Below are 21,455 nucleotides of genomic sequence, written 5' to 3'. Positions count from 1 at the left end.
CCACTGTATCCCCTTCTTGTTATCTTTTTTCCCCATTTGCCTTGAAATCTCCTTTTTGGGTTCATGCTTTTCCACTCCCCTAGGTACCAGTTGTCCCTCTCTCCTGAGGTAGGCTGAGGGGACTTTTCAAGCACCAAATCCCTCAGACTATACCCACCGTGAGATTCTAATCTCCCTTCACAAAACATCTCTTCAACTATAGGAGTATTCATCAGTGGAATCCTTCCCACTCAACAAAAAGACCTCCTTCCTTCCCCCTTCCTCCTTACCTATTCCGCTGAAGTCTTTTTTCTTTCTGAAACCAGAGGGGACACTTTCTTCTTAATTTGACCCTGCGGGTCCTATCCCTGTCATATAACCTTCTGTCTTGAAATGTAATCCCACAAAAAGCAATTATTCACTGGTAGGCAGTGTATCACCAGGTTCTATCCATAATGCCCCAGGCCCACATCTTTACTATTATTTCCACTAGGCTTCTGCCTTTACCCCTGTCACCTTCTGTAAAGCAGTCTCTTACTGGTCTCTCTACTATTACTTTTTTTTGCTTTTGCTATCCTGGAAGGTACATTTATTCATTCCTCCTGCCTTTCAGTTATTTGGGTTATTTGAGAAGCAAATAATTTCTTCCTCTTTCTAAAAATATTTTACATGCCTCTTTATTATTGAATATCTATCTTTTTTTCATTTATGGTTAAGTTCAGATTTCCAGGTTTGGTTACCCTGGGCTTCCTCCTGAGCTCCATTGCTTTTCAGAACACATTATTCCATTCCCTCCTTTGTTTTATGGTGGTTGCAGAATAGTCTTTCACTATTCAAATTTCCTTTCCTTTGTATTTGAAGGTCTTCTGATCTCTTGCAGAACTTGTTTCTGAATTGTTAAATTTAACTATTGTGTATCAAGGAACTTTGCAGCTTTGGTTTTTTTTTTTTCTGGAGATGATCTCTGAATTCTTTTAATTGGTATTTTATTTTCTGCGTTCAGAAGTTCTGGGTAGTTATCTTTTATGATTTCCTGCATTATGGTTTAAGATCCTTAGGTTGTCTCTGTGTATCCTTTTTTTAAAGACAATCATGTTTTGCTTGTATATATAACGAACATATCTTTAATGTTACTGTATTTTGCTTCTCCTGGATTATTCTTCACTTCTGATTTTGTATTTTTAGTTCCTATTTATTGTACTCTCTTTTTTTGTTTGTTTGTTTCTGGTGAGGCTTGTCATTGCAGATTCCAGTTTTTCTATTCTGATCTTTATTTTTTCTGTGCAGGCCATAAATTCTGCTCTCGTAATTCTCATTTCTCTTTTGAAACACTCAAGAACAAGTGTGTTCTGTTTCAGTATTCTCACATTTCACAAGATCCTCTATCTTATCAGTGTTGGATCATTTTCCTTTGTTTTGAAGCATGTATTCATAGATGCCTGAACTCATTTACTAGATCTGGAGGCTGTATTTACTTCTTTTGTTAAAGCTTTCCCTGTTGATTTATCTGCTTATGCTCAAGTTCTTAGAGTTCTCTTCTTTGTGAGATCTTTGGTATTAGTCTTTTTTTTTTCTCCTTGATTTTCCCCTATTGCACACTTTCTGATTCTGTCCCCTCTGATGGTGGTTTCTTTGGGGGCTGGATTTGAAAGCATCTCAGCCTCCTCCCATGCCAAGTAATTCATGGTTCACTAGCCTAGGTCTCTGCCCCAAGTGACTTTTGGACAGAACTGGACCCTGCGGTCCTGCCTCACTCCCTCTTTTATTCAGTTCTCTGGCTTTTCAGAGAGCTGCCATGTTGTTATTATCCATCTGGGCATTTCAGGTCTTTGCATTGCTGGTGCCAAGGGGTGGCCTGCCAGAGCATTGCTGGCTGTTGTGGCCCTGTCCAAGCTCATTTGTCTTCCTGAAGGTCTGTGTTGGCTTGGGCTATTGCAGAATATACTTCTGTTGTCTGTCTCCATATCTCCAGAGGGGGACTGGTGTGGGGTTGTGTTGTGTTGCAGGCCCTTTGGTCCTTGAGTCTACTAGTACAGCTTTGCTTCCTCTAGTGTGGGATATTGGGGAGAGGTATGGAGTGAACTCAGGGTTGGTGAAGGTCAATTCATTTTTTAAAATACCTTCTTTTGGATTTTGAATGTTCTAGAGTGAGCAACACTTCCTAAACCCCACATGGGGTGTGACCCACAGTTTAAGAAGTGCTGAAGGGATCTTAAATGGAAAAAGTTTAAGAAGCCCTGTTTTAGATCCATGGAGACAGCTGAAGTTGCTTTATCTTTGGTGTATAATTTCTGTTTTGGGAAGGTTTAAGAGCTTATAGGGACCAGAGAAAATATCTAGTCCTCCATCTTGCTGCTTATGTGACCCAGAAGTCCTGGTACACAAGTTATTAAGTGCCTACAATTACTGAAAGATGTCTCATTGTTAGAGCATTTGTGTTGGGTTGTTTTTCTAGTAGTGGTGATAGAAGTATATGCACTGATTTCTTTAGGCTCTTCTAAGATGGTGAGCCAGGACTAGGATGGACCTTTGGCTTTTTTTTTTAAAGGCAATTGGGATTAAGGGACTTGCCCAGGGTCACACAGTGAGTAAGTGTCAAGTGTTTGATCTGAGGCTGGATTTGAACTCAGGTCCTTTTGAACTAAGGTCCTTTAAAAAGACTTCAAATACATTGCAAACAATGTGCTCATTTGTCAGTTTCCTTCCCATAATGTTTTGTTCTATATTGTCTGCCCTCTTAACATCAGCTCCTCCAAGGAGCCAAAGCTTTATACAAAAGGCTTTTAATTAAGGAACTCCGAATTCCTCATTTCATCCTCCCTCAGGCCCCTATTACTTATGACATGTTTTCTCCACTGCAGAGCACCATAGCTAATGTTACCAAAGGGTCTGTTTGTAAGCCCTTTCTTTTCATTGATTGAGGCAGCTCTTTTCCAAACCCACCTCAAATCCAATGGGCACAATCCCCAGCTACTCTTAAGACTGTGTTTTTCATACTGAAAATGGAAACTTCAGGGCCAGTACTCTATCCATTGCACCACCTAGCTGCCCTGACCTCTGGCTTTTAAATAGAGTGAAGAAGCTAATTATGAGTGCCCATCAGTATATCCTTGGCTTCATTTAGTGACTTAATTAAATAAGTAACATTAAATAAGTAAATGGCAGAATACATTTGTTCTTGCTAGGTTCAGTATCTAATTGTGTTATCTAAAGGATTTCTTAGACTTATATAGGCACCGTGCTTGGAAATGTACAAAATTAGTTCAAAATGTATAGTTCCTTACATGAATTGATGCTGAGTGAAGTGAGTAGAACCAGGAAAACATTGTACACAATAATGGCAACATTGTGGGATGATCAACTATGATAGACTTAGCTCTTCTCAGCAATACAATGATCCAGGACAATTCTGAAAGACTCATGTTGAAAAATGCTATCCACATACAGAGAAAGAACCGATGGAGTCTGAATGCAGATCAAAGGATACCTTTCACTTTCTTTGTTTTGTGTGTGTGTCTGTTTCTTTTGTACTGTTTCTTCTTTCACAGCGGAAATATGTTTACATGACTGTACAAGTATAACCTGTATCATATTACTTGCCATCTTGGGGAGGGAAAAAACAGAGAGAGGGAGAAAAATTTGGGACTCAAAATCTTATGAAAATGAATGTTGAAAATTATCTATACATGTAATTGGAAAAAATAAAATACTATTTACATTAAAACCAAAGCAAACAAAAAGAAAATTAAAGTTCCTAGCCAGGACTATGTGTTGTGTGTATGTATGTATGTATGTATGTATGTATGTATGTATGTGTATATGTATTTAGGTAGGTAGTTAGTCTGGACCTAAGATTTTATCGTGGAGACTCCCTATACCACTGTAAATGAACAACTTTTTTTTTTAATCAATCAGAATCTAAGAGAGCTGTTTGGGGGCAGAGATGTACAGTGACTATCCATGGTCACACATTTAAGTATGAGTGAGGGGCCTCAAGTCTTCCTGACTCAAGGGCCAGTTCTCTGCCCACTAAACTACACTGCCTTTTGGATTGTTGGAGATTATAAATGGGTAGAGTACACTGAATACCTTTAATTCCCATTAGGCTAATTTTCCTCAGAGTGAGCCATGAAGAAGATTTCTAAAAGGGCCTAGAGACTGGTGATCTAAAAGCTAGTTTTGGCTTTATGTTCTCCCTAGGACTAATGACACTGCCATTCTTTTTTCTAGCTACTGTCTATTACCTGGTTTGCCTCATGAGGCCCCTCATCAAACTCAGGTAGAAAACTCTGGTGAGAACCTAATTATTTATGACAGAAAGCAAAGCTATTAATGTACTGGTTTGCTTTTTACTCCTAAATAACAAAGTAATCTTGACCTTTTTTTTTGCTTTTGGGGTGTTTGCAATGTGGTTTGGGGAAATATTATTACAGGAAATGTGGCTTTCAGCAGTACAGAATATCTTCCTATTTCATAAGATCATAGGAGCTCAGACATAGAGGATATTTATTTCATATCACTTATTTTAACAGATGAGGAGATAGGTGCAGGGGGTTTAAATGATTTGTTGAAGATTGTACACGTAATGCTTCAGAGCTGGGATTCAAACTCAGTTCTGACCACAAACTCAGTGCTTGATTATCTCCTGAACATATCGCCTTCTCAGTTCTGCTTTTGTTTGTTTGTTTGTTTCAGCCTTAAGTTATTATTTCAACTAGTCTTATAAATCTTTGAACTAAATATTTTACATATTGGGATATTTCTTTGCACAAGGCCTCCAAAAACACTCTGACTGTCCTGTAACAAAGTACCTACTTTGTAAAATAAAAACCAAGATGAAACTGTAGAGGCAGAGGATTTGGGCATGTTGGTCAGTGACATTGTTTTTAAAGGCACTGATGTAACACTCAAGCCCCTTTTTTCACCATGAGTCCTAGAGATCTGCATGTTCAGTTAAACAAAAAAAGGGGAGGGAGTAGGAAAGGAGGCTTTATTGCAGATAATTAATTAAAGTACTCATTTGGAAAGCAGTACTGTTTGTCACTGACACAATTCCTTGAAGTTCAAAATAGGCTTTAAGCTCAGGGGACATGGTTAGAATTAGAAGGTTGTATAGCTTGTACAGTGCATAATGGATGAGCAACCTAAGAATGGAGGAGGCAGATTCAGCATGGAAACTTGAATGAAACTAAAGAATGGAGAATCAGAGACATGAGCTACTCATTCTTCAGCAACCTTCTTAGTTAAAGACGTTAGCCTGAGATACGACTTTTGGCATGTATAGGATTACTAATGTGCTGTCCCAGTTGCAAATGATCTAAAAGCAAGGAACAGATCTTAATGAATGGATCAGTGTGATTTAGCAAATGCTTAAGGAACACAGGAAAAAGAGGCTTACAGACAAGAAAACCAGCCATGGGAAATTAGCATTTTCCTTTCTATCAGTGTGTCCTGTATCCTCCTAAACCTTCTTTCCTTATCTTATTCAAGAATAATTCTTAGAATTAATTATGTCTTGAAAATCCCAAGATTACTGTCCTTATCTAAAAGTAAAGCAGAGCCTAGGTCTTCCTTTTTTTCCTTGCCCTTGTTAGGGTAAAAATTCTCAGGCTTGAGTTTCATATTTCAAAAATCATAAATGAATAACCACAATATGTTTCTATCACCTTTCCCCTCCATACATCTAAGTTTATATGCTCTTTAAATTTGGAAAGTGGAGTGTTCGCTACTTTTTATTCTAATATTCTTATTTTATTTCTAATTCTAATATAATCTATTTGAATATTTAGCTCTCTCTACTAACTAAAAGATAGAGGAGATAATAAATGAAATTCCTATACTTTCATTCTGTTTCTCCAGTGGAAGGAACTGTTGTAGCTGGTTATTCTTTTAACTTTTTAACTGAAAGCACTTTTCTTTTTTTCTTTTCTTTTGTGGGGAGGTGTCTGAATTATTCAGTCTAAGGCATCGTGGCATGTTTGACAATACTTTGAATGGTCTTTAGTATTTGGCAACCCTATCCTCTCATAATACCTTTCCATCTTTTACTTAAAGGGCTAAGATTTTCATAGCAAAGTATGATATTTAGAAAATCTTTAGTCAGCGTTAACTCTTAGACGGCCCCATAGAAATATATGTTGTTGGATACAAAGGGACGAGGGAGTAGTCAAGGGATAGGATGATAGACCAGTGCTAATCTATCATTGTTACTAGGGAAACAACTCCAAGTGTAAGCCACCTTAGTAGTGTCTTGCCAGTGCTATTGTCGTATGTATAAAGAATAGCACAGTGCTCTAAAGGCTGGGATATCTATGAAAGTCACTAAGAGCACCAAAGTGTTACATTAGAAAGGACCATGGCAAGTAAGTCAGAACACCTGGGTTTTAGCTTTGCTTTTGTCATTTTGCCATGATTTGTAGCCATATGGCATTATTGGAAAAATATTAGCCCTCCTCCCTCCAGCTTTTGTCTTATCTTTTTCTTTTAGAAAACCCTTGCTGACTCCACTGCCTGCTGTCTGAATACAGTTCAACTCTTTGCAGTCTGGTTTCCATACCACCACTCTACTAAAATTACTCTCTTCTAGAGTTACCACTGACTTCTTAATTGCCCAGTCTTCTCACTGGCCTGTCATGAGTCCTCATCTTCTTTGACGTCTCTGCAACATTGAATGCTATTGCTGTCTCTGTTTTTTTATTTTATTTTATTTTTATTTCTTAATATGAATTTATTTATTTTTAGTTTTCAATATTCACTTCCACAAGTTTTTGAGTTCCAAATTTCTCACCCCTACCCCTACCCCAAGATGGCATGCATTCTGAATACCCCTTCCCCTGGTCTGCCTTCTCTTCTATCTCTCCCCCCTCCCTTCTCTTATCCCCTTCCCCTTCTATTTTCCTGTAGAGCAGGATAGACTTCTGTACCCCATTTCCTGTATTTCTTATTTCCCAGTTGCATGTGAAAACATTTTTTTTAAAACATGTGTTTTTAAAACTTTGAGTTCCAAATTTTCTCCCTTCCTCCCTCCCCCACCCATCCTCATTGAAAAGGCAAGCAACTCAATATAGGTTGTACATGTGCAGTTATGCAAAACACTTCTTAGTAGACATGTTGAAAAACTAACTCTATTTCCCTTAATCCTATCCTGCCCTCCCATTTATTCTATTCTTTCTTTTGACCCTGTCCCTCCTCAGAAGTATTTGCTTCTGATTACCCTTTCCCAATCTGCCCTCCTCTCTATCACCCCCTGCTCTCTTGTCCCCTTCTCCCCCTATTTTCCTGTAGGGTAAGACAGATTTCCATACCCAATTGAATGTGTATGTTATTCTCTCCTTAAGCCAAATCCTATGAGAATAAGATTCCCTCATTCCCTCTCACCTTCCCCTGTTTCCCCTCCACTGTGAGAGACTTTTCTGTTTTTTTTTGAGATAATTTACCCCATTCTACCTCTCCCTTTCTTCTCCAGTATCATCCTCTCTCATCCCTTAATTTTATTCTCCAGATATGACCCCTTAATCTTCAACTCACCCTGTGCCCTCTATCTATCTATATATCATACATACAATTTTTTTCCTTCAACTACCCTAATACTGACAAAGTTCTCATGAGTTACAAATATCATCTTTCCATGCAGGAATGTAAACAGTTCAATCTTAATAAGTCTCTTATGATTTCTCTTTCCTGTTTACCTCTTCATGTTCCACTGAGTCCTGTATTTGAAAGTCAAATTTTCTGTTTAGCTCTGGTCTTTTCATCAGGAATGCTTGAAAGTCCTCTATTTCACTGAATGACCATTTTTCCCCTGAAGGATTATACTCAGTTTTGCTGGTAGGTGATTCTTGGTTGTAATCCTATCTCCTTTGCCCTCCAGAATATTATATTCCATGCCCTGCGTCCTTTAATGTAGAAGCTGCTAAATCTTGTGTTATCCTGATTGTGTTTCCACAGTACTTGAATTGTTTCCTTCTGGCAGCTTGTAATATTTTCTCCTTGACCTGGGAACTCTGGAATTTGGCTACAATATTCCTAGGAGTTTTCCTTTGGGGATCTCTTTCAGGAGGAGATCGTGGATTCTTTCAATTTCTATTTTGCCCTCTGGTTCTAAATATCAGGGCAGTTTTCCTTGATAATTTCTTGAAAGATGATGTCTAGGCTCTTTTTTTGATCATGGCTTTCAGATAGTCCAATAATTTTTAAATTCTCTCTCCTGGATCTATTTTCCAGGTCAGTTGTTTTTCTCATGAGATATTTCACATCGTTTTCTAATTTTTCATTCTTTTGGATTTGTTTTACAGTGTCTTGATTTCTCATAAAGTCACTCTTCCAATTGCTCTATTCTAATTTTTAAGGAAGTATTTTCTTCAGTAATCTTTTGGACTTCCTTTTCCATTTGGCCAATTTTTCTTTTTAGGGCATTTTTCTCCTCATTGGCTTTTTGGACCTCTTTTGCCATTTGGGTTAGGCTGTTTTTTAAGGTGTTATTTTTTTCAGTATTTTTTTGGGTCTCCTTTAGCAAGCTGTTGACTTGTTTTTCATGATTTTCTTGCATCACTTTCATTTCTCTTCCCAGTTTTTCCTCTACTTCCCTTACTTGCTTCTCAAAATCCCTTTTGAGCTCTTCCAAGGCCTGGACTGATTCATATTTTTCTTGGAGGCTTTGGATGTAGGAGCTTTGATTTTGTTGTCTTCTTCTGGTTGTATATTTTGATCTTCTTTTTCACCAAAGTAAGATAATATAGTCTGACTCTTTTTGCACTGCTTGCTCATGATCCCAGTGAATTACTTGAGTTTTAAACTCTTTGTTAAGGTAAGAGTCTGCTTCCAATGTGGAGAGTGTACTGTCCCAAGGTTCAGGGGTTTGTGTAGCTGTTTTCAGAGATACTTGTAGGGACCTGTAAATTTTCAGTTCTTCCAAGGTGGTATGATAAGGCTGAGGTGTTTACTCCTTTCCTGGCCTGTGACACAAGTATTCCTTTCTGTCCTGTAACTGTGAGGAGGGTTCCTCTCCACAGCCACTACAAGCTCCACCACCCAGCGCTCTCCTCACCCCAGCACTGCCGCCCAGAACTGTGACCCAGATCCACACACGGGCAAAGCAAAAGATTCCTGCCCCAGCACTGGCAAAGAGATCCCTGCAGTCCCTCTCTGATCAGCCACTGGATTCCCCCTCAGTCTGTGGGCCAGAAGCTCAGGAAGCAGCTGCCCCCATCCCGGACCAAGCTCTTGGGGAATGGAGCTGAGACCCCGCCTTCCTCTCTGACCACTGACAGACACAGACTTTTCCCACTGACCTTCTAAGTTGTCTTTGGCATTCGTGGATTGAGGAGTCTGGAAACCTCCACAGCTGCCCGATTCAGTCCTCTGAGGCCTGCTCCAGGTTTGCTGTGGCCTGCACGCCCACGCCGGGCTGCGCTGCGCTCCCAGCCCGGTACGATACACCTTTCTTATCAATCATCCAGGTTGTCTTGGGCTGGAAATTTGTTTTACTCTGTCTTTTTGTGGGTTCTGCTGCTTCAGAATTTGTTTAGAGCCATTTTTTATGAGTATTTGGAGGGGTTTGGGGGAGAGCTCAAGCAAGTCACTGCTTTCACTCTGCCATCTTGGCCCCGCCCCTCTGCTGTCTCTGTTCTTCATGATACTGGTTCCTTTTAGTTCTCCTCTGATCATTTCTTTTCCTTTGTTTATTATTTCCTTTTAGATGCCTAACTTTGAGGGTCTTCCTCTTCTCTGACCTTAATGTTCCTTTCTTCTCTCACTGTCTCCTTCCCTTGGCAATATTTATCTTTCCATGACTTCAAACATCTATTCCAAATAGTTGGCTCCCAAATCAGTATGTCCAGCCTTTAAAGGAGTTTAGACTAAGTGGTAAAAGGCCAAATTTGTTGAGGAGACATTTGGCAAAATTTGAGAGTAATTGAGAAAAACTTGAAGGACAATTTCTAGACCTAGATATTGGTCTGTATTCTTCATCCAGAAGAGTAAGTAAGTGAAGCTTAGATCAAGGACAATTAGAGAGGCTATAAAAGGATTAAGGAGGAATAAGAAGGATTAGGAAGTGAACTTGAAGGTAGACTCAAGAAAGATAAGGAGAATGGTAGCTGGCAATAAAAAACGAAGTAAGAAAAGGGGAGTGGGAAAATTAGAAGTTTAGACAAATTACTAGGATGGGTTAGTAGGTGGGACAAATTAGTGAAACCGATTGGTAGGCTGAAGGGGAGGTAGTTATTGCTATGACTGTGGAGTTGTTGAGACAGAGGAAAAGAATTTGAATGGCATTGTCAAGTTATTAAGAAATGATAATTGGATGAAAAAAATTTCAACCAGGAAATTAGGAAATTGAAACCACCTGCAAGTGGTTTCAAGAAACAGTACCAAAAATCTCAACCAGTATGGACAATAAGGGAAATTGTGCAGTTACTTGCACTGAGTATGATATTTTTGTCTTTCTGCCACAGAGTAATGACTGTTATCTATGTTCCAAATGTAGGCTGATTGCCCTTCTGGAGGGGAAGGTGAAGGTATTCAAAGAATGCCTCTCTGTTCTCCAAACTGATAGGGAGAATGGGGAGGGGTTCCTAAATGAAACAAGGAGAGTCTTAAATATTAAAAGAGGGGGGAGAAATCTGAGTTGGAGAAGGGGAGGCCTGACTTTTGGACCATGGAAAAGTGTCAAACAGAGTAGAAAAAAAGAAGGTGAAAGACCGGCACAATTAGTGCTCAAAAAACAAATTGAGGCTACTGAGGAAGAGAGAGCTGGATGTTCTGAGGAAGAAGAGGTTGTTTGCTCTGCCTACAATGATAGTAGAGCCACCCGAAAATATCAGATCAGAGTTCATCAAGTCAAGGGCGGAGGAAGGACAAATGTATTAACAATCCCTGCTAAAGGGTATTGAGGTAGCAGCCTTTCAACCTGATAATGAGAGAACTCTCTTCTTCCTGTGGCATATATAATAGACATCACTGAAAACCTCCCAAGACTTATCAAAATAGATGACAACCCACTTTTGGTGGTTCATAAGAATCACCAAGATTGTGACTGTGGACACAAGAGACAGTGCCAGAAGGAACCTAAAAAGTATCACCAGTGTTTTTAAAATTTTGGGTAGGGAATGGAAGACTAGGGGCAAAAAATTATTTTGGGAAGTGAACAGCTGATTAGCAGGGTAGTATCAGAGAACGGGATTTGGATTTCTGTATCATAGCTTACAAAAAATTGATAACAGATTCATAGCTAAAGATGGAATATATCTAACAAAAACTAGTAAGAATGCATTTGACAAGGTTTGCAAACCTAATCAAAAGGGTTTAAAACTAAAAAAGGATAAATGAAGGAGGACACTATTGATGTCTACCCCCCAAGTTGGATATTATAGAGAGTAGCCACAAAAGGAAGAATAACCACTGAGACATCCAGAAAATCACAAGAGATAAGAATCTGAGGAAAAAAATAAGTGGTAAGACGTATGGTCCCAGATGGCTCTTTAAAAATCTCCACAGTTTAGGTCATAAATGAGGAACAAGATGCTGTAACACAAAGTGACCATTTGATGCCAAAGGGTAAAGCTTAAATGACAGTCTGTCTGACTGGAAGCAGTCAGAGAGTAGGCTTGAGCCTTCTCTGAAGTGGGAAGAGGAGGAAGACCTCTTCTGCATCATATCTCCAAGGGAGTGCTACGCTGGCTTTCATGTTCCTCCACAAACTGATTCTGACTCATCTTCCAGTCTTATTTCATACTAATTCCTTTTACATACTCTTTACTCCAGTTGTACTGGATTAGTGATTTCCTAATAGTGTTTTGTTTGACTTCTACATATTTACTCATACCCTAGCTTTTCTTGTGGATACTTGCTTTTCTGTCTCAATACTTTTAGCAAGATGTAAGCTTCTTGGGGGCAAGGACTATGGTGTTCTCCATTTTTATAGTTCTGGTGCTTGGTTTAGTGTCCTGAACAATTGTAGGTGCTTAATAAATATTTGTCAAATTAATTGAATTTAAAGCAGAGGTTATCACTCAAGCAACACACATTTATAAATAACTTTTCTGTGTTTAGTGCTGTGCTGTCAGTACGAGGGCATAACAGGAGGAAAGGCCATATAAAATGTAAAAGGCATGGTCCTTCTCAAGGAGTTTACAATCTAATTGAGGAGATAATGCTTGAAGACATTATTCAACAACAAGCAATACAAACCACCCTATAATTACCAAGCTGTAGGCATTCACATGGGAGGAACACCAGTGTAATCAGTAGTTAGGAAGGTTTCATGAAACATATGGGATTTGAGATGGACTTTGAAGGATATGCAGGATTTGCAGACAGAGAGGAAGAAGGGAGGATATTCTAGGTGAGGGAATCACCATGAGAGATGGGGTATATACTCATGGCTCTGCTGATGAATTTTAGGAATATTTGTCATTTTGTAAAAGTTTCTGGTCTGTCAGCATCTTTTATAGTTAGGATTTAGAGTTTTGAGCGTCAATTCAATAATAAAATTCAGTCTAGTGAAAACTAGAGTGAAACTTCCTTATCTTTTAGGTTAGATCTTGGCTGTGCGCAAGCTTTGGAATCCTGGCCACCTAGATTGTAAGTTTATTGAAGTCAGGGATTGTGTCTTATTCAGAATTTAATTCATTATTAAGTCAGGCTGTTTTTCTCCACAGCATCAGAGTTGCCCTTTCTAGCATATCACCTTATCTAGACTTTTCTCAACATGAAATGGGATTATTACAATAGCTTCTTCCTTTGTTTCCCTGCCTCTAGGATCTCTCTGATACAATTCATCCTAATCTTCCTCAAATGTCCCATTTCACAATGTTATTCCTTTGCTTGGAAATCTTTAATACCATCATTACTACTATCAGTATCTCAAATAATGGGGTTGGTTCATTGGATCATAGTGTTGAAGCTTGAGGGAATCTTAGAAAGCATTTAGTGTCATCTCTTATTTTACTATGAGGCAACTGAGACCCAAGGAAGTAAGTGGACTTGCCCAAAGTCACATAGGTGGAAGAGCCAGGACTCAAATTCAGGTCCATTGACTCCAAATCCAATCTTCTTTCTACAGTATTATACATTTACTTTCTAACAACTGGTTGTCGTCCTGTGTTACTTGTCCAACTGAAGTACATCTTGGTTGTAATTGCTTTTATTGCTATTTGATTTACATATTATAGTTGGAAACTGTGGAGCTAGTGAACATAATTCCTCCAGTCCCACCTCTGAGTCCTAGATTTGGCGACATCCAAAACATTTCTCTAAGAGTAACTCCAGATATTGCAAATGGAGAGATTGGCTTTATCAGCAATCTTCCAATTATTCTTCGTGAGCCAGAAGATTCCCATGCTGAAGTGGTAAGTAGAATGTTTCTCACCAGTGATGATTTTTGTAGTTTGAAGCATTTTTCCAATTGTGGCTTTTAGGAGGGGGATTCTAGTTTTTTGAGGTTAGTATATGCATTTACTAATTTAGTACTGGTAAATTTTGCAATAGAGTTTTCACAGTTTTTAAGTTGCTTAATTTTTATATTTGAGGAATTTCCACAGATTATAACCTTATTCATGGGAGTTGACTTTCCTAGAATTGTACATTTTTCCAATTAAGACAAACTATTTAGAAACGTTAACATGAAACCAAACAAAAAAGCCAGTAATTTCTAAGATTTATCTTTACTTTTGGAAGAGAAAGAAAGATCCACAAGTGTTTGGTTGCACAGTTGAGATTTTTATTTTATTTAACATTACTTCACTGTGTTGCTATTTTAAAAGTACTTAGCAAAATGTGCATTCACTAGGCAATGTCTGTATAATTAATCTCCATCATTTCATAGGGATTTGTTCTATTTTATCTGTCAGGTTTCTATTCCCTTACATCGAGATGGAACTGATGGCCAGGCCACTGTATTTTGGAGTTTGAAGCCCTCTGGGTTTAATTCAAAATCAGTGACACTAGATGACATAGGCCCTTTTAATGGTTCTGTTGTATTTTTATCTGGGCAAAGTGATACAATGATTAATATTACTGTCAAAGCGGATGATATACCAGAAATGAATGAAACAGTAACACTATCTCTGGACAGGTAAAAATTCTTTATATCTTATGTAATATTGATATGAATCTAGTTGAATATTTTTACTTTTTGTCCTTATTCTGTCCTTTGGATTGGACAGTAAGAAATTAATTCACGTAACAAGAGAGTGTGAGGATGAAAGCATTATGAATTTGCACGTTGGATTCTGGTTTAAACACTAAAACACTCAAGGACTTGATCCTTTCTTTTATTTCTGATCTAACTATGAAAGTAAAATCTTTCAGACTCTGCAGAATCATCTAACATAAGTTACAGACTGATGAATTTCATACTAAATCCTGGGAGAAAGTTTGCTTATTAGAGTTTATTTGAGGCATCAGATTCATCTTTTGAATATTAACAAATGTGTTAATGTAACAATAAAGTAAGCAGGTACAGATACAAAATTATAAGATACTTACAGATGAATATGAGGTTTAGCATAAAATTCCCCAGTCTATAACTTATATTAAAACAGTATTACAATCCCCAAGAGACAGATACTTTACAGTTGAGATAAGATCTATTTTTTCATCAGAAATAAAAGAAAGGAAGAAGACTTCAAGATTTTTAGTATTTGACAATAAAACTGATGCTAATTGCTGTCTTGTTTTTTTCCCTCCTATGATGGGTAATTATTGCAGGCCAGTTTGCTTCAGGTTAGGGTGAGACAACTAGTGTAGACCAAGTTGAAGCTGATTGAAGAAAGCTTAATTAACTATGGTAATGTGGATGTTTTGACAAGAAAATAAAACAGAAGTGACTTCAAGAGATGCTGTGCCTTACTACATTATTTAGGGAGGAAGTAGCAACAGTTTTCCTTAGTTTTATGTAATAGATGGTCTCACTTAGCATTTTTTTTAATGGATGTAATAATTTTTTTAAAAAAAGTTTAGGTTTTAGTTGTATCTTTCTTCCATTTTTTAAATTAGAGAAAATGTGCCTTTGGAAATTTTGTGAGAATTCCTTTATTAAGTGAAAGGAAAAAAACTGTTGGAGCCAATTCTGTTGGTTTATCCCCAAAAGTAAAATGCCTTGTAGGATCAAATACATTTTGGATTAAACCCTAGGGAGAAGAATATCTTATGAAACTCTGTGAAATCTATCCTAGAAAATCCTTCTTCATTAATTCTTTTCTCCCCCTTCAAGTTAGTTCCTGGCACTAATTAAATCAGTGTATAATCCTGCAAAAATTAAAGGGAGATGAACAGTGAATACAAACCTTGGCAGTAGAGCAATCAGACTGTATTTCACAGTAACTTTGAGCTCTGAGCTAAATATGTTTAAAGAGGCAAGATTTTCATAATCATAATGCAAATTTACATTGTTCTGTATCTTAGTGGGTCTTCCAGAGCACTAATTTTTGAACTTCAGCCGTGTTAACTTCCTAATCTCATTTTAAAAGAAATTAAAAAATATATTATGTACAATAATGTGTCAATACCAGGCTTGTTAAACCTTTTTCATTTCTTTTTATTCTTTCCTTCCTGTAAGCACAAATGACACCCCAGAAAATTATGTACCACAGGACTGTAAAAGTTAATTGGCTTCTTTTTCATTTTAAAGGAAATTAGCTCATAGTTTAATATAGTCACCTTTTATTAGTATGCATCAGTTCATAACTGCAACATACTTCTGCCATCTAAGTTGTTTGTGACTAAGAAGGAATGCTTTTTTTTAAAATGTGGGTCTTACATTCTTTTAATAATCCTTTGTTTAATGTTTGAATGTGTATTATTCACACAAAAATTAATTCCAAGAAGACAGTATGATTTAAAAAGATCAAATGCTCACTGTTATTTTTTGTTCCTGCCTCCTTGGTAACCTAGAATAAAACTACCAGTTATTAGCTAATCAAAGTAGATTATAATCATTTTCAGTAATATTCCTGAAAAGAGAATTTAATGGATCAATTTGCCATGATTTTTAGGAAAACTTTAGAAAAAGCCCAATTCAGGCTATTGATCTCCGAATTTCATATTCATATAATTAAACTTTGCCTCAGTTGAAGACCTTTATTTTAAAAATTCATACTTTTATTTGCTAATTTTAAGCAAAATATATAGCTTCTATTTCATTTTCTGAAAATCAGAAACAGTCTCATCATGGTAATCTTAGGGTAGAAAATTTTTCATTTTTCAGTGTTTAGAAACCTACTAACTAGGCATCAACCTGTAAGCATGCCATAGCAAAGCATAAAGGGTGAGGTGTCTTTAGGTCAATGGACTTTCTAAATATATTTGAATCAACTAATTGAGGATGAGAGACTGATGTTTATGGTTCATTTTATGTCTATAAATGTAGTAGTCTATTACTTGCAATGATTAAAACCTATAATAATAAAATTTTGTGAATTCTTGGGTTTGTCCTCAAGCATATGTTTAAAATAAATCTGTATTTCTCAGCTTACATGGTTTCTACACCCTTCCCTCCCAATCAAAGGACAATAGGCTTTAGATACTGAGAATTAAGTTTCTTAAAAAAAACCTAATTAAAAGCACTAAGTAATTATAAATGGCTTGAATAAAATTTGCTCAGCTGCTGCAGTCTGTGAGCATGTACAGTGCTTGGCAAGCATCTACTTTCTTGGAGGAGGGCTGTTGAAGGAATGTCTTGAATGGGTCTTGACATGCTGATTGGTCATGGGGTCATCTCACACAAGTGGGAACTGCCCAACCTCTTGCTAGCAATTGTCAATACTAAAAGCACCCAGTGAGCAGGGTTCTCATAAAGTGAACATTATTAGCTATTGGAAAGATGGGGGAAAAGACTTTCTTTATTTTCATCCTTCTAAGTTTGGTACAGTGTTCTTAAGATTCTGGCAAATGGCAATTTTTTTTATTGGCTTCCCCTTCCCTACTTCTTTCTGTTGACAGGGTAGAAACTGAAAGGTTTGTCGTGTATTTTGGGTAAGTGCACAAAGTGATGTCTTTGTTTTTGGTGAATCAACATTTTGTTTTGCAAGTAACTGTTTTTTTTTTCCTTTCCCATCAGCCTGTGCATGCTTTGTGTGCAGTTTCAATTATGAATGACATGGGGTGCTGACATTAGACATTTTTTTTTTGTATAGGAGATCTGACTTGTAGTATGTAGTATTTGATGTTTGAGCTGTTGGTGCTTCTAAACTTAATTTACAATTTTGAACCGTAGTTTACACATGAAGAGAAAATTTGTAGACAGATATATATTTTTGTGGATAAAGCTCATATATGTACAAAATAATTTTTTTAAGTTGGCAGAGGATTGGGAATAATTTCTTATCCCTTCTCTCCCTCCTATTCTCTGTGTGACTGAGCAGATTTACTAATGGGACTCTGTAGCTACACTTTACCATTTTGCATTCTTTTCAAGGTAGAGAGGAAGTCATTAGACTTCTCGGTTCCTGTGCATACTAGTAAATGATTAGGTAACACTGGTCAGAATATGCAGGGTTGAATAAATGCTAGTAAATAAGTGTAGGCAACCTCTTGATAATCAGCATATGAGCTCTCTAGTCTCTTGACTCTTTGGACTGGTATTTACATTTAAATTTCTGGCCCGGTTTCTCCTCTTTACCATTTCCACTTATTTTTCAGGGTAGCATATGCTAAGTGAATTTGAACTAATTTTAATGCTCAAATGAAGCATAATTAGGAAGGTAAATTTGTTAAAAAAATTGACACAGATATATTAAGCTTGTCAAATGACTATGTATTTTCTTTTGCCTTGATTCTTTGTACTATGATAAAAGGTGGTTTTGTTACTTTTAACACCAAGGGATGGCTAGTCCACTTGATGTGGAGATGTTAAGCTTATTCCTTCACCATACCACCTTGAAGTATGTTGAGCTGTCATGATGGGTGTTACAGCATTTGAGTATGTGTTTAAATACTCCCTTTTGTTTTCCAGGAAGTCTCATTTGGGCATGTTCAGGGATGGGGGTCAGACCCTGACCTCTCATGCCCCATGTGTACTACTGCACATAACTAAAGTTATTTCATTTACCTTAGAGTCAGTTGGTCAATAAATATTTATTAGGTGCCTGTTGTGTTCCAGGAACTGTGCTAAAGCACTGTGGATAAGAAAAAAGAGGCAAAAGATAGTCCTTACCTTCAAGGAGTTCACAGTCTAAGCTCTGGCCACCATTTTCCTAATAGCATTGATGGTCAAGAATAAAACAGTTCACATATTTGGAAGGAGTGTGTTAGTTGTTTTTTAATACCAAAAGCCATGTACAATTTTTTTTATGTCCTTTGATCACCATGTCACGTATAGGAATAGGAGTTAAAATTAAGAATAAGAAACTTTAGAGTAAAATGCTTTGGAGGGTCAGCTAGGTGATACAGTGGAAAAAGCCCTGGACTTAGAGTCAGGAAGAACTGAGTTCAAATTTGGCCCTAGACACTTGCTAGCTTTGTGATCCTGGACAAGTCATTTAATTGCCTCAATTTCCTCATCTGTAAAATGGAGATAATAATAGCACTTACCCTCAGGTTGTTGTGAGTTCAAATGAGATAATATTTGAAGCTCTTAGCACAATGCCTGGCACATAGTAGGTGCTTAATAAGTGCTTATTTAAAAAACTCTTCAGAATTTTATATGAAATATCTTGCTCTCTAATTCATCTGATTCTCTTTGTTATCCTATAGAAAAGTAACATTATTTTATCCAAATCTTGGTGAATGAAAAGCTATTAAGGAATTTTTAGGTAGTAATGAAAATTAGATAATAGTAATTATTTGCTGTAATATATATGTATGTGTGTGTGTGTGTGTGTTATATATGTTATATATGTTAAAAAAGATGTTTGTATCTTTTGACCCATTTATTAGCTTGGTTTATCCCACATATCTTTAGGGTAACATCCAATATTTTTTTATTCATAGTGTCTATATAATGGTATAAAATGCTTGAAAAATTTCTTTTAAAAGCAGCAAGCTATTGCAATTTAAAAACACTTTCTTTTAACTAAACCTAACTATAATTCTCTAGAATTGTAGGAATAGCTGAGCAATAGACTATTTTTTTGCACTTGAACAAAGCACAGCACAGCGTATCAGAGGATCAGCACTTATAGGTCAGGCTTATTGTGTGTTAGGTTTGCATATGCATGTGTGTGACAGTGAAACAAATTACAGTCATCACATAACTGGAGCCAAAAAATTATCTTATTTTCATTGTTTGTTACATTTAAATTTCATTTAAGGTTTTAAGTGAATGGCTGGGCCAATTTTTATAATAAACTACATTTTAGGTTCAGATATAAAACAGTGTTCCATGGCTCTGATTTCCTGTAAGCATTATTGCAGATTAATTTTACTTTTCAGGAGTAGAACTTTTTGCAGCCTGTGAATTGTTCATTTGTAACTTTCCCAGGGCCAGTGTGGAAAATCAGGTCCTGAAATCTGGGTATACCAGCCGTGATTTAATCATTTTGGAAAATGATGACCCTGGAGGAGTGTTTCAGTTTTCTTCTGCTTCCAGAGGACCCCATATTATAAACGTGAGTGGAAAAGAAGCTTGTTTTATTCATTTGAGAGCACAGCTTTAAAGGAATAATGTTGTATGGGATTCCTATATTAGGCTTATGGGCTTCTTTTCTTTTTAAGGAAGGAGAATCTGTTGAGCTCCACATTATCCGCTCTAGGGGAGCCCTTGTCAAGCAATTTCTTCACTATAGAGTGGAGCCAAGAGACAGCAATGAGTTCTATGGAAATACGGGGGTCCTAGAATTTAAGCCTGGTGAAAGGGAAATTGTAATTACCCTGCTGTCAAGATTAGATGGAATTCCAGAGGTATGGCGTTTTATTATACTTAATTCCTCTCCTGAAGTTAGATGGCATAAAAAATTTGGACATGGGAATGTCATGTATAGTTGGAATGGAAAAGAGGAAATCAACTTGCTAAGAGGTCGTCATAGGTATTCAGTTTTTCTCATCTACGGAATGAGAAAGTTGAACATGTGTTTTGTAAGATTCCCTCTCCCCTGTAACGTGCTGTGCTTTTTTTCAGGTAAATGCACACACATGAATACACATGTGCACGTGCACACATACAATACCAAATCAACAATGTGATGTTTCCATGAGTAGTGGCCGACTTCTATTTTATGAGAAGAGCTCTACAGATAGAAACTGATGGGAATTTTCAATTTTAGCTCAGATTAATTTTTTCATTTTCATTCAGTTCTGCTTGGTTGTTAAGTAATCTTTAGTGACTGAAAATGGGTAATAGGATAATGATCTAATATTAAACTGAGAACATTTTTGAGTACTTTTTTATTTAAAGGAAATAAACCTAAGGTGCCAAATTGGTGCCCATTCAGTGCAACCATCTGGTCTTAATACTTTACATTTATAGAGCACATTACATCTTTGAAGCACAGTATCATAGTTAATCCTCACAACAGCCCCAGCTGCTATGCAGGGCAGATAGTATTATTGCAGTGCTGTGGAGGAGGAAACAGCATCAGGTCTGACCTGCTAAGGAAAGACGATGGCAGAGCAGGGATTGGAACCTGGGTCCCTGACTCCTTTTTTTTCTTTCTTTTACTTTTTCCACTCCACTCCATGGATCTTTGCCCCTACACTATAAAGCCAGAATCCATGTGATTTTAAGTTAATTTTATTTAGCTTTTTCTGGTATAGTTTTAATGACAAAGGTATCAAGAAAAATCTTATATATCTTATATATAATTTTATATATAATTATATATATCTTATATAATTTTAAAGTATATAAATATAGGCCTAACTGTTGAATTGGGCAATATTAACTCTTTTGCTTCCTTCCTCCAAGTCATGAAGAAATATTTTGAAAGGTGTTTAGAAGAATCTTTACTTGTCTCTTCTTTGATGATATACGAAAACATTTCTGGAAATGTTTTTATTGTAAATGTGATTTCATTGGTATAGAGCAGGGGTTTAAAACCTTTTTATGTGTGTTAGGGACCCTTTTGACAATCTGGTGAAATCTATTGACTCCTCAAAATGATGGTGTTAAAGTGTGTGTGTGTATGTATGTATGTATGTATGTATGTATGTATGTATATACACACAGATACCATCTGAATACACAATTTCCCCTGAAACTGAACCCTAGGCTAAGAACCCCTGGTATAGGGAAACTTCTAAGTAGGAAAATTCCACCATTACAGCTTGACACCTGCTCTGTCTCCTATGGTCTCAAAGGGTTGTCTGGGCTGCAGTGATACAGACAAGAAGTGTGAGAGGCATAGCTTTAATCCAAGTTTTATTTCCCTACTCCATGATCAACTCTCAGTCCAGTTTACCATATTTGAAAAATATTGTAAATTAAGTTTTCCAAGTGTTATTTAGTCTTTTTTTTTTTTGGCTAGGCAATGAGGTTAAGTGACTTTCCCAGGGTCACACAGCTAGTAAGTGTTATATGTCTGAGGACAGATTTGAACTCA

At 37.0% G+C, this 21,455-nt stretch overlaps 1 protein-coding gene across 1 annotated transcript in view; it reads left to right on the top strand.

Moving 5' to 3' along the window:
- ADGRV1 (adhesion G protein-coupled receptor V1) overlaps nucleotides 1-21,455 on the top strand; it is a 712,618-nt gene that overhangs the window by 62,485 nt on the left and 628,678 nt on the right. Inside the window, 4 exon segments of the mRNA XM_078151750.1 lie at nucleotides 13,152-13,328; nucleotides 13,830-14,053; nucleotides 19,400-19,526; nucleotides 19,633-19,818. Of these exon segments, the coding sequence (XP_078007876.1) occupies nucleotides 13,152-13,328; nucleotides 13,830-14,053; nucleotides 19,400-19,526; nucleotides 19,633-19,818 (714 nt within the window).

This window comes from Phascolarctos cinereus, unplaced genomic scaffold (assembly GCF_003287225.1).
Source record: "Phascolarctos cinereus isolate Bilbo 61053 unplaced genomic scaffold, phaCin_HiC Scaffold_4;HRSCAF=312, whole genome shotgun sequence".
In the NCBI taxonomy this organism is placed as follows: domain Eukaryota; kingdom Metazoa; phylum Chordata; class Mammalia; order Diprotodontia; family Phascolarctidae; genus Phascolarctos; species Phascolarctos cinereus.
The sequence above is the reverse complement of the archived record's forward strand: the minus strand, read 5'-3'. Positions and strand labels throughout refer to the sequence as shown.